Source organism: Perissodus microlepis, chromosome 2 (assembly GCF_051167445.1).
Source record: "Perissodus microlepis isolate ML-2025 ecotype Zambia chromosome 2, ASM5116744v1, whole genome shotgun sequence".
NCBI lineage: Eukaryota > Metazoa > Chordata > Actinopteri > Cichliformes > Cichlidae > Perissodus > Perissodus microlepis.
The window spans coordinates 31,864,525-31,878,206 of record NC_140462.1 but is presented as its reverse complement, the minus strand read 5'-3'; the positions used below and the strand labels follow the sequence as shown (position 1 = coordinate 31,878,206).

Below are 13,682 nucleotides of genomic sequence, written 5' to 3'. Positions count from 1 at the left end.
GTTTTTCAGTAAGTTAAGTTGGTGAAAGGAGCATGTTGGGTTGGGCCATAAAAGAAATCTGATTGGTTAACACGGAAGAGTAAAAAAGGAAAAGTAAACTTCCTGTCACACTGGTCTCATTTTGAGCTTTTTAAAAACACATCTTCTCTTTTCATCTTCTGTTGCAAGGTTTCATGTTGTTCACTTTTTATGTTTTACTGTCTCTGTTTGATTTTAATTTTAAATCTTAAGCACAGAAACAGCAAATGGCAATTCTGCTCTTGGTTGTCTTGGTTGCGATATGCACTGCAAGAAATACCTCAAATACATCAAACTCTGCACTTCAGAGGAAATTTGAAAGCAGAATGTTTCATTGCTAAGAGGTCATAACATCTTGTTTTTCAGAAGACGTGAACAGCAACCTGAAACAATGCTGCATGGTTTTACTTCTTCAGAAAACAGAACAAATGAGTATTTTATTTATTCATATAGGAAACTACCTAGAAGCAGATATTCCACCAAAAGTCGCCCACATTAACCACATGTCCAGAATAAGAGCAACATTTTAGTTGTGACTGTCAGTGGACTGAAAGTAGTCAAAGTGCAATCAAAGTGTTTTTTTACTGCAAGCCAATCCAATCCATCCAGTCATACAAACATTCATACAAGCTCTTTTCCCAACACCTAAACACCATGATGAACATTTGTGGACACATTCACATTGGGAGAAACCAGGGGGGCAGCATCTTCATGAAAAATACTTCAACATGCAAAATAGATTAGCTGGGGAATGAATGACTAAGCTTTTGATTGGTAGAAGACTCACTTTTTTCCTGAGCCGCTGCCACCCCAATCTGAGGATTCAAAATAAGCAGACTTTATTATTTCAAGACAGGGTAGTAATAAGGAAATGATGCACAAAAATATTAAGCATACGTCCCAGCATATATCAAGGCTGAGCACTGGGGGTCGGTGTGCATCTGTGAGGAGACTCACAAGAGACTGAGATGCTTATAAAGCTGACTCTGACTCTCCTCTCACCACTGTGAAATTACTTATGCTATAGGATCATTATTATATGCATGTGTATATTATGTGGAAACACAGGCAGCAGAAGCCAGTATAGGAGCAAATTATCCTGCAATTGATCATCTCAGCACATAGGTTTTCTTCACTAATCACCTTAGGCAGTGTAGAAGATTCAGACTTTAATGTGAATAAAACTTTTATTAAAACATTTATGAAAAGGATTCAGATCATCAAAAGGGGACAGTCGACTCCTACGCTGTCGAGTTTGAAAATAAAACAAAATCAATGTCATCAGTGTCTTGGGACAACATTTTCACATTAGTAGATATGAGAAATCACTTGGTTGACCAGATGTTTTAAGTTGAACCAGTTATTTTATAAAATACACTCACTTGATATGAAACTGTATATTTTAATCTGGTCCAATCGTTTTTTTTAAATGTATTAAAAAGTGATTGAGCATCTTTCTCTTTGCCTCTTTGCACTTGGCTACAAACAGCCCCAGTGTGAGCTGGACGTCACTGCTTGATGAAGGCATAAGAAGCCACATCATCTGCAAAAACAAAAACCTTCTTCTTCTTGTCTGCCTTTAGAAATTATATCCTTAAAATTATGAAAACACTCATTGACAGAAGGGGAGCTGTGAATGATCTGGCCCGAAAACTGTCTTGATATCACACATTCTCAATGCACCCAACCCAGGCCAAGTACTATGAAGTCATGTTTAATGAAAGAGTACAGATGATAGTCAGAACCTGCACCCACACCCAAAGGTTATAGCATTTGACACAGCCGATCACATGGCAGGTTATCTCAGCTGTGTTGAAATCATAAAAATGATTTAAATTGCTTTGAATATGGGATGGTTATTGATGCCACATGGGCTGGTTTGTGTTTTGAAGAAACTGCTGATCTACTAGGATTTTTCCTGCACAACCATGCCTAATATCTAGTGAGAAGCAGTTCTGTGGGAAACAATGCCTTCCTGATGCCACATTGAAATAGATGGGGTACAGCAACAGAATACCATGGTAGGTGCCCTTCCTGTCAGGTACGAACAAGAAAGAGTTTCACAGAATCATCAAAATCTGATGATAACAGATTCTAAAACATTGCACAGACAGAGTAATCTAAATTTTCACTTCAACATTCAGCTGGCAGTCTTAATTTGCTGTAAATAACACAAGAGTATTGCTCTATTCTGCCTTGTTTCAACAACCCAGCCTGTTGGTAGTATGTTGATGTGGGGATATTTCCCTGGCAAACTCTAGGGCTTAGTACCAATTAAATAGTTTGAAATGCCACAGTCCCTTTATGACGACAGCGTTTCCACTTTCTGATGACTACTTTGATTAGGAAGCACACACAATGTCACAATGTCCCTGCACTCAGTGAAGTCAACCTGCAATTAAACCAGATCTCATTCCAATACAGCACCTTGGGATGTGGTGGAATGGGAGAGTTGCATTTAAGCGTTGCAGCTGATTTTCAGCAACTTCATGATGTTATCATGTTAATATGGACCATTAATATGCACCAAGATCACATATTAAAAGCTATGTCCAGTGTTGGGAAGGTCACTTTTAAAATGTAGATTACAGATTACAGAATACATGGCCAAAATGTATTTTGTAACGTATTACGTTACGTTACTCAATGAGAGTAATGTATTATGAATACTTTGGACTACTTATATTATATATATTATCATGCATTTTAAAACTACATGAATGTACTATTGCTGTGTGATTTATTACAATTACTGAAAGTTACTCACCATACCAATACCTACTAGATTTTAAATCTTAATATAAATGAGTAACAGTAGGTGGACATTAGGTAAGGCTGCACTTTTTGCAGCGATCTCATATAAAAAACTATTCCGCGCGTATATAAAACAGGTCCGCGGCTCCGAACTGTAGTAAAGGGACCTCTGGCTAATACGTCGGGTTCGTGTCGGGCTCGTAGCTGAAAACTATAGTTTTTTACTTTGCTGTCAGGATCAACAGAGACAGAGAGAGGCGTCAAAAGGCTGCTCCAAATTAGTAATAGCTTAATAGCTTACTTACAACTGGGCTCGTCAAGTACTCTTTTTGGCTGCAGTGGTCATTATTATATTTACATACTACTCCCATTTCTGGTCAGTGACAACTCTTACTTTATGACTCTTCTTTTTCTCTCTCCCTCACGCTCACAGACACATAACAGGTATGGCAGTCCATTCTCCCTGCAGCACAGACTACACTGCCCATGAGGCTACATTCTTTAGGGCGATGCCTGTAACACTCTGTCTATTGCCTTCATATTAAATCATTTTTTCAATAATAATTTAAAAAAATATTTCTTCACGTCATTATGTGGGCCGCAAGTAGAGGTGACATCGTCCGCGAGATTGAGACCCAGGCATTAGAGCAGAGGTGGGCAATTCCAGGCCCCGAGGGCCGGTGTCCTGCAGGTTTTAGATCTCACCTTGGGTCAACACACCTGAATCACATGATTAGTTCGTTACCAGGCCTCTGGAGAACTTCAAGACATGTTGAGGAGCTAATTTAGCCATTTAAATCAGCTGTGTTGGTTCAAGGACACATCTAAAACCTGCAGGGACACCGGCCCTCGGGGCCTGGAATTGCCCACCCCTGCATTAGAGCCTCTTATTGCCTGTTTTGTTTGGGTTTCCAGAGGGCATAGCCTAACATATAAAACAGGAAAAGACCGCCATGTAATCCATTTACTTCAACAAAGTAACTGTATTCTGAATACCACTTTTTTAAATGGTAACTGTAACGGAATACAGTCCCCAACACTGGCTATGTCGTAATGAATTATTGCATTTGACCCACTATTGGTTAGGTGTATGTAATAAAGTATTTGTTGAGTGTATGCAGATATTTTCTTATGTTTTTATATTCTGTCAAATGTTTCTCAAACACAGTCTCAATTTCCACACACTATCAGAATTTTAAATTTGCACAAAAAGAGCTTTAACCTGTTTTGCATTCTGTTGTTTGAAGTCACAAAATAGCAGAAACAAATACCATACCATTGACCAAACATATAAAGCACTGGAGGAATTAAAGAAACATTTATTAATTCAAAATTTTAAAAAAAGACAAGGACTACGTACAGTTTCAAATTTTGCCCTCAGATATGCAATAAATCTAAGTTACAGGCTTTGAGAGCCCAAATGGTGGAACAAACAAATTGCCAAGTCTCAAATATAAGGTCAATAACAGAATATGAGGTTCCTTTTAAAATTCAGGAAATGCTTCAACATTTAACTTGAGAGTAGACGCTGTCCTCAGCAAACTCTCTCTTCCGCCTTCCTCTTGTTTTTCTTTCAGAGAAATTAATTGAGGCGTAGTTTAGCTCTTCATCAGCTTCACCCTGCTTTATAATTAAAACCATGAGCAAAAAATGTAATAAAGAACTGGTAAAACAATATTTTAACTAACAATATTTGTTATTACTTACAGCTTGGTGCAATTTGTCATTTTGTGCTCCTGATATAGCACTTTCTGTTCCTGTAAATATGACAGTATGTCACAAATGCACTTAATGTGGCATTCGTTCCTGAATTTGTCTGACATGTACATATAGAATATATATTTATTTTCCATTTTCCAAGTGCAATGAGATCATTTTTGCCTTTAAGAAAGGCTATAACTTCTATAACACTTACCTTTATATTGTTTCCATAATCTTTGGTAGAAGATGAGGAAAACATTTCCAATGACAGAAATGGACAAGAACACTAATAAGGTCATTTGGATAGATATTGATTGTGTTGTTTGTTCTGGAAAATAAAAACAAATAAATCTTCTTAAAAAGTCTTATGCCTCATTTTAGAATAACATGTTATTGTGTATTAATTCCAGTACTTAATTCATAATCATACCAAGTTCCACTGAAGATCCATTTCCAAATATTATCTCTCCACATGTGGCCACAGCGCAGTAGTAAGTCCCAGCATCAAAAGCGCTGATATTTTTAGAGAAGTGATAAACACAGTTTTTCTGAGTCTCTGATCTTTTCTCACATTCATTTTTTCTATTTCCATCAGAGTAGATGATGTTTGGGTGAGATTTTTGTGATCCTGCTCTGAACCAAAAGACATTATAATCTCCTGGACATGCCTCATTCTGAGACTCAGAGAGGACTGAACACTCAAGAGTCACTGTGTCTCCTGTACGGACCGGTTTTGATTCTGTCGGCTGCTGGACAACAGAGTAGTTTGATATCCTCTGAATGTTTCCTTTATAATACAAAACACAAACATTCTTCAAAGCATGCTCAGAAAATATTTGATAAATTAGGGTGCAAAATTACCTTTTACTAACAGGTATGTCCCACTCCATTCAGCATTAATCCACTCTGTGATTCCACAGTGATAGATTCCCTCATCCTCTTGGATTGTCTTCAGAATGATCAAGTTGCTAAAATTTTTATCATTATTTACATTAAATCTTGAATTTGAAAATTCAGGACCATATTCCGGTGGTGTATTTTTATACAGTGCCAATATCAATTTAAGAGTTTCTCCAACGTTCTGCTTGTACCAGTAGATTGCTTTACTGCTCAGCTCTTTCGGTAAAGCACATGTTAAGGTTGCCGGTTCACCAAGTTGAACTATGTTCACTGGCACCAGAGAGTCTGAGTTAAAACAAAACACAGAAAAACAAAATTTTGCTTGAAAATATTTAAATTGTTACCATTTCAAAAATATTATTGTTATTATCTATAACTCTACACATATATATTTTACAATAACAACGTATATCAGATTTATGAACAGAGAAAAGTAGCCCTTACGTCCTTGATGAAGAAATAGCCATGTCATCCATAACCCCACCATCTTGATACTACTCCTTTTTAGGAACCTCATTGCTATTTCTGTGAGTGAAGGAAGTGAGATGAGTGACTGGGTAAGACCATCTATGCATATGATAGCTCTGATTGGTTAAAACATAATAGATTCAAAAGTACACTTCCTGTCACATTGATCTCAACCAGAGGTTTTTCTTTTTCATCTTCTATTGCAGTTGTTCAGATTGTTCAGTTATCATATTTATATTCGAGTTTGTGATTGTAATTCATCTTCTCAAGCAATAAGCATGGATACATGGATAATAATTATTGGTACATACAACAAGATATACCTCAGATATGTAACTGTCACGGTACTGGGTCGTGTGACCCAGTGTTTGAGTTTTATGTATTTTTTGTATTCATTTTCAATCTAGTTAAATTCTAGGTTGCTGTTCAGACCTTATTTCTTAGTTATTTCTGTCATCTCCGCCTGTACTCAGTCTCCCTGGTTCCTGCGTCTACGTTTCATGTCTATGCGGTTAAGTTCATGTCATGTTTTATCTCCATGTCTATGTCTCCGTGTTTCCTGTTTTATTTTGTAAGAGTCTGGTGTTCTTTGTTCATTGTAGTTAGTGTTACTCTCCCCTGTGTTGTCATTATGTTTCATTCGAGTCAGCTGTGTTCTCATGTGTCTCCACTTCCCCTGATCACCTCATGTGTGTATTTAAGTCCTCAGTCTTCCTTTGTTCGTTGTCGCGTCGTCTGTGTACTTCCCCTCTGGTCAAGTTAAGTGTTTTTCAGGATTCTGTGCAGTTCATGTTTGCCATTTGGTTTATGTTGTTTTTCATGCAGCCGCACGATGAGGTTCCGTGCAGGTCATGTTCATGTCTGTTTGGTCACGCCATTTGGTTCACAGTTTCCATGCATCTGCACAGCATTCTGTTCACAGTGATCATAGTTATTCCTTTCAGTCAGGTTAGTGTTTTTCCAGTTTAGGTTTTTGATTAGTTGCAGTCTCTGTCCCTGTTATGTTTTGTCTACTCCCTTCTGCATCAGCCCAAAATAAAGGCTCGTTTTCAGTTTAAGTTCACTCCCGTCTCCTCGCCTGTGTTCGCGCCTGGGTCCACCACACACACTCTCCACACGGTCTGCCCCCGCTGGCCGTGACATGTAACACTTCGTAAGAGTTGAAGAGCAGACTGAACTAACAGAATAATAAGTGCAAGATTTTATTTGTGATTTTTTTTTTGATAATCACAATATGCAAGCTCTTTTTCTATTAGTTAGCTCCAGGTACACCCTTATTCAGAGATCATGGGTATCATGATTGTAGTTACGAAATAATTTTTTTTGTCAAAAGGTTTTCTTTTTCATCCCCGGCTCAAACTACCATCAGGTTCCTTACCTCCAATTTTTTTCTGGGGGAGTACTGTGGTGTATCTTTAAGACTGACTAAAGCTCACCCCAGTCCATTTGTTTGTCTTCTCCACTTCCAAACAAGAGTTTCTCCACCTGAAACAGCAACTCTTCAGAACTTCAGAAGGAGGAAGTCTGTGCTACAGCCCATCAGCATCAAGTGCGTGGAAAGGTTGTCCAGTTTCAAGTTCCTGGGTGTGCACATAGACATAGACCTCCAATGGAGCTCAAATACCTTGGCGGTTGTAAAGAACACCCAACAGCTTCTCCACTTACTGAGAATCCTCAGAAAAGTGGACCTGAAGTGAGGGCTGCTGATTGTCTTCTACTGTTGCTCCATTGAAAGTGTGCTGACATACTGCATCTATGGTTCTCCAGCTGCACCATGGCACACAAAAAGGCACTTCAGAGGGTCATTAATATGGCCCAAAATATCATCGGACATCCTCTTCCCTCCCTCAATGACCTGTACAGCACTCACTGTCTCAAGTGGGCACGCAGCATCCTGCAGGATTGCACACACCCAGGACACCGGGTGTTAAGCTGCTGCTGTCTGGCACGAGATTCAGTTTGCTGAGGTGGCGGACAAACAGACCCAAGGATAGCTTTTACAGGGCAATAGCTCAAATGAATGCTAACAGACACCAAAGCGCTCCTCAAAGACAAGAGGAGAGCCTTCCGAGCAGGCAATAGAGAGGAGGTGAGAATGGGTCTATGGCGTTATTAAAGGGAAAGATCAGAGAGGCTAAAGAAAATTACAGGAGAAAGCTGGAGTGAAAACTCCAGCAGAAGAGCACGAGAGTGGTGTGGAGTGCCGTGACACCCCTCTCCCACCTATTACTTTTACTCACGACCAGATGCAAAGACAAATGAGAAGACTCCACTCAGGCAAGTCTGCTGGCCAGACCGGATGAGTCCCCGTGTCCTCGAGGCCTGTGCAGCCCAGCCTTATGGATTCTTTAATAAACTGTTCATGTTGAGTCTGAGTCTGCAGAGGGTCCCATTGCGGTGGACGACATCATGCCTCGTTCCTGTACCAAAGATGCCACGTCCCAGTGGCTCCAGGGTTTCGAGCCTGTGGCACTGACTTTCCACGTCATGAAGACCCTGGAAAGAGTCATTCTTGACCAGCTTCCAACCTATTGTCAGGCCACATCAGGATCCCCTTCAGTTCTCTTACCAGCTTACCAGAGCTGAGGACGCCATCGTCTGCCTGCTCAGTCGTGTCTATGCCCATCTGGACCAGCCAGCGAGCACAGTGAGGGTCATGCTTTCAATAACATCAGGCCGACCCTCCTGGGTGATAAGCCCACAGCAATGCAGGTGGATGCCTCTCTGGTGTCCTGGGTTGTTGATTACCTCACAGGAAGACCACAGCATGTGTGTCTTCAACATTGTGTGTCTGACAAGGATAGCAGCAACACAGGCGCACCACAAGGGACTGTCCTCTCCCCTTTCCTCTTCACCTCTACACCACAGACTTCAGCCACTGCACAGAGACCTGCCATCCTCAGAAGTTTTCTGATGACTCTGTGGTGGTTGTATGCATCAGTGAGGGCGATGAGATGGAGTACCTGGCTGCGGTTGAGGCCTTTGTAAATGGTGCAAGCAAAATCATCTGCAACTCAACGTGACAAAGACCAAAGACTTGAAATTGGACTTTAAGAGGACCAAACCTGTGACGCCTGTTTCAATCCAGGGAGTCGATGTGGACACTGTGGTGGACTACAAATACCTCGGAGTACACATGACAATGCCCAATATTTTTATGAGTCTGTTGTGGCGAGTTGTGGGTGGCAGATACCAACAGAGTCAATAAACTGATCTACAAGGCCAGTAATGTTGTGAGTATGGAGCTGGACTCCACTAAGGTGGTGTAGGAGAGGCGGATGTAGTCCAAAAAAATGCTGGACAATACCTCCCACCCACTCCACTATGTGCTGGCAGGTCACAGGAACACGTTCAGTGAGAGGCTGAGATTAACCAAATGCACCACTAATCTCCCTGTACAACTTCATCTAATGCACAGTTCACAGTGCAATAGTTACACATTTTTGCACATGCTCTGTAGTAAAATTAACAAAGTGTTACAGTTGTCAACCATATATATTTCCCCTCTATAATATACTGGATATTTATGATTGAGCTATTTGTATATATTAGAGTTATTTCTAATATTTCTTAACTTTGTAATATATTGTGTTATTTAATTTAATCCAGTCTGTTACAGCTATTGTCTTGGAGCAACTGTAACCACATAATTTCCTTTTAGCATTCTGATTCTGATGATGATATACATTGTGAATAAACATGCTCCCTGTGGGGACACTGAAGAGAGATTAGGCTGGTAGTCAAGCTGCCTCTGGCTCTGTTTTCACTCCTCTTATATCAATTATGATATTGTTAAATTGTTATAGACATTTCCAGATGTCTGTATAAACAGAGGCAGTGAAATAGAGCAGGTAAGTTTTCCCTCACTAATCAGCTTTGCTAACATGTAGAGGAGTGCAGTGTAAATAAACTTTTAATAACTTTTCTAGGACATTTCTAGTATATTAACAATGAAAGCCTTAATAAAGAGAGGGGCACATTTTGAAACTGGACAAAGATAACCAGAGTAAATACAAAATTTGTAATCATGATTTTATTTATTAAAGAAAAAAATCTGTCCAAACCTACCAGGCCCAAAGTAACTGCCCTCTAAACCTATTAAATGGTATGTTTAGGTCTAAACTAAAATCAAACATTTGTAATAACTGGTAATTACTTTTACGTTTTGTGTCGTGGTCCTCCAGTCCTCCTGTGCTGGCTTTGGGGGAATGAGCTGACTTGGGGACCTGGGTTCAGTGCATCATTTTTACATTTATGATTTTCTAGTTTCTCTGTTGCTTGATGGTGTGCTTGTATTAATCACACAATCTGCTGCAGGGGCAGGTCCTCCTCTGGTTGCCACCCTGCAGTCCAGCACACAATGTGTTGATTAACTCACATGTTGACAGTCATGTGATCAGCCTGCCTGTTATTTAAACATTTTTTTAAGTAACGCAATAATTACTTTTCCTAGTAATTAATTAATTTACAATTAGTGTTTTGAAGAAGTAACTAGTAACTATAACTGATTACTTTTTTAAAGTAACTTGCCCAATCATTATGTTAAATGTCCAAATAACCATGGAGAATTGGCAACTCCAAGTTTGAGGCCATGGTTCCTAGCTGGTCTGTTGTGGTGATCAGGAGTCTGAGCGCAAAGATGTCAACTTGTTCAAACTACATCCCTGCCATCACCAGTGATCATGAAGAGTAGGCTGACTAAGATGAGAATTGTTGCAAAAACTATGAATTTGGTACATACAAACTATATAAATAATGCATGTAGTCATCTATAATTGGTTTGTGGTGCTTTAAAACCTCAATCTTAGCATTTTGGCCTCTGCCATACTAGTCTTCTCGAGCTAAAAGCAACCATATTTGGAACACAGAGGCACAAAATTACAAGCCAAAGCTTGCAAGCTTACTTAGTAAGGATTTTATGAGTTCATAGCACACAATGCTTGTGTCAGTGTTGGGATTGTTATGCAAAATAAGTGAATGTATTACACATGACTTACTTAGTCACTGAAGAAAGCAATTCATTACATCGAAATAGTCTCAATTTTTGCATAGCATCACAACCTTTGATCTGTATACAAATTTTCCTTTGATTTTTCGTTCTCCCTGCTGGATTAAATTCACAAATGACCTGAAACCAGATTGTACTGCATTATACCTTTGATAACTAGATGTCATTAAATAAACATAAAAAGCATCAGGAGAATTAATTTTGATTTATTGCAGAAAGGATGACAAGTTCATACAGTTCAATCAGGGATGACAAAAAATGCAACAAAACTATGTTACGGGCTTTGAGAGTCCAAATATAATAAGTAAAAAACAGACCTTTAAGTTAAAAAGAGTAAAATCAAAGAGTTTCAAACACAGGTTCTGTAACAGGATGTCAGGCTCACTTGAAATTTCAGTTCTATCATTTAACTTGAGAGTAGACGCTCTCCTCAGGCGGCTCTCGCTTCTTTCTTCCTCGTGTTTTTCTTTCAGAGAAATTTAGTGCAGCATAGTTTAGTTCTTCATCAGCTTCGGTCTGCATTGTAAGTACAACAGACAAAACAAATGTTTCTTAATCTGGTTTAGATGGTTATACTAACTTTTCAGACATTTTAACTAAACACCAATATTTTTATTACTTACCGGTTGGCGTAAGGCGTCATTTTGTGCTTCAGTTATTGCACTTTCTGCTATAAACATGAGATCATAGTAACAAATACATATTACTAAAATGCACTTAATATGCAGTTTCCTTCTGAATTTGTTATAACCATAAAATTCACTGATAGAAATAAATTCTTTCCAATAATTAACATCATGAGTGTTAATAATATTTGCAGTGTATACAATGACTGTCTCCCCCATGGATTTATTTTACATAAATGATTAGTCTTTAAATTATTTAAGTGTAATGGGATAATTTTGTTCTCATAGTTTTAGATACCTGTAGCTCTTACCTTTAATTGGTGTACATATTCTTCGTTTGCAAACAAGGAAAATATTCCCAATGACAGAAATGGCCAAACAGACCATTAAGGCTATTTGAAGAAACTCAATTTTTTTTGGCTTGCTCTATAAAAAACAAACAAAATAATATGTTCTCAGAATGTCTCATCACTCATATTTTAACATATTTGAAGTATAAACACCAGTACTGAACACAAAATCATACCAAGTTCGAGTGTCGTCCCATTTCCAAATAATATCTCCCCACATCTGGCCACAGCGCAGTAGTAAGTCCCTCCATCAGAGGAGCTGACGTTCTTAGAGAAGCGATAAACACATGTCTTCTGAGTATCAGATCTTTTCTCACATTCATTATGTGTATTTACATTAGCGTAAATGACTGGATGAGATTCATGAGATCTGTCTCTGAACCAAAGAACTCTGAGACCTCCTGGACACGTCTTGTTGACAGAGTGAGAGACTGAACACTGGAAAGTCACTGTGTCTCCTGGATGGATTGGATTTGATCCTATCAACTGGTGAACGACTACTGATGCTTTCTGATTGTTTCCTGTGTAATAAAAATGCAAAGACATTACGCTGTCATAGTAGCTCAAAAATATTGTAAATGAGTGTTACGTTCCCCTAAAAAGGTTCAGGGGTTGAGGGGAATGTAACAAAATGTGTCCAGGTCGAAAAAAGGAGACAGAGAGGCAAAATGGTTAAATTAAAGAGTTTTATTAAAGCTTATTTTAAGGATGTACACTTACCTTTTACAAACAAATATGTGCCACTCCAGTTAGTCTTAATCCACTCTGTTAGCCCACAGTGATAGATTCCCTCGTCCTCTTGGACGGTCTTCAAAATGGTCACATTGCTGAAATTGTTATCATTATGTTCCTCAAATCTTGATTTAGAAAATGCAGGACCATATTCCGGTGGTGTAGATTTAAACGATGTCATAATTAACTTTAGGGTATCCCCGTGATTCTGCTTGTACCAGTGGACTTCTCCACTCTGGAGCCCTTTGGGTAAAGCACATGTTAAGGTCACTGGTTCACCAATGTGAACTGTTTTCACTGAAACCAGAGAATCTGAAAGAAGAAAAAATATATAAAAATGGAAAAAGCTTTTTTCTTGCAACAATCAATGCACGCAAATTTTTCCACATAACAAAAAAACCCTTACATCCTTGATGAAGAACAAACAATGTCCAATGTCATCCATAAGACGATCATCTTGACACTGCCCCCCGTTCAGGACTTCACTGGTGTTTTAGTGAGTGAAAGAGGTGGCATGATTGTATTAGGTCAGACGCTAAAATGTATCTGATTGGTTAACACTGAAAAGACTGAAAAATACACTTCCTGTCACATTGGTCTCATCCTGGGCTTTGTAAAGCATATCACCTCGCTTTCAACTGTTCAGATGTACAGACATGCATTACATTTTACATTTTAGGTTATATTTTGCCTTACAAAAGGGGACAAAGAACAAGCAGAGCCAATGTCCTTTTTCCAATTAATGTGCCAAAGTTCGTGGCAAAAGATTCAGCAGTCGCATTAAATATCACCCAGGTTTACCCCATGGTGGAGCTAGAGGTGAAGACAGGATAATGGCAACTGCAAGATTTTAGCTGTCATTATCCTTCCTCAATTAAATTAGAAAGACTTCTTTCACATCAGCTGGATCCAGAAAACCTAAAAGCCAATGGCACTGTTGTATCATGTGTCATGATAGTAGCCATGAAATCAAATCATTATTTGTCAAGACAGTTTTTCTTAATAGGGCACTGACCAAACCCTCTTTCAAATGTGCACCATATAAACTTCCTCTGAACTGAAATACACGGATAGAGGTCAGAGGTCATAGAAAGAAATGGGAAATAGGAAAAAAACACAAACAGA

The 13,682-nt window shown here is 38.9% G+C and overlaps 2 protein-coding genes across 2 annotated transcripts; both read right to left on the bottom strand.

Moving 5' to 3' along the window:
- Positions 1-4,275: 4,275 nt before the first annotated feature.
- Positions 4,276-5,860, bottom strand: LOC146392956 (signal-regulatory protein beta-2-like). Its single transcript, XM_084908009.1, has 6 exons — positions 5,818-5,860; positions 5,335-5,658; positions 4,904-5,260; positions 4,688-4,801; positions 4,480-4,529; positions 4,276-4,392 (listed from the first exon to the last, which is right to left on the bottom strand). Exons 1-6 carry the CDS (start codon positions 5,858-5,860, stop codon positions 4,276-4,278), a joined length of 1,005 nt encoding a protein of 334 aa, XP_084764135.1.
- Positions 5,861-8,178: 2,318 nt separating this feature from the next.
- On the bottom strand, positions 8,179-13,013 carry LOC146392955 (uncharacterized). Its single transcript, XM_084938397.1, has 5 exons — positions 12,980-13,013; positions 12,546-12,869; positions 11,985-12,346; positions 8,419-8,467; positions 8,179-8,369 (listed from the first exon to the last, which is right to left on the bottom strand). Exons 1-5 carry the CDS (start codon positions 13,011-13,013, stop codon positions 8,179-8,181), a joined length of 960 nt encoding a protein of 319 aa, XP_084794523.1.
- Between the last annotated feature and the right edge of the window lie 669 nt (positions 13,014-13,682).

Excerpts from the sequence above, each read along its gene's own strand:
- LOC146392955 (XM_084938397.1), bottom strand. The coding sequence starts at position 13,013 with ATGATCGTCTTATGGATGACATTGGACATTGTTT. Across the intron at positions 8,468-11,984 it reads TTGGTATGATTTTGTGTTCA|ATGGGCATAGACACGACTGA; the intron begins GTACTGGTGTTT and ends TGGCTGGTCCAG. Across the intron at positions 8,370-8,418 it reads CGATGGCGTCCTCAGCTCTG|GTTGGAAGCTGGTCAAGAAT; the intron begins GTAAGCTGGTAA and ends GCCTGACAATAG.
- LOC146392956 (XM_084908009.1), bottom strand. The coding sequence starts at position 5,860 with ATGGTGGGGTTATGGATGACATGGCTATTTCTTCATCAAGGAC. Across the intron at positions 5,659-5,817 it reads GCTATTTCTTCATCAAGGAC|ACTCTCTGGTGCCAGTGAAC; the intron begins GTAAGGGCTACT and ends GTTTTAACTCAG. Across the intron at positions 4,530-4,687 it reads ATTATGGAAACAATATAAAG|GAACAGAAAGTGCTATATCA; the intron begins GTAAGTGTTATA and ends TCATATTTACAG.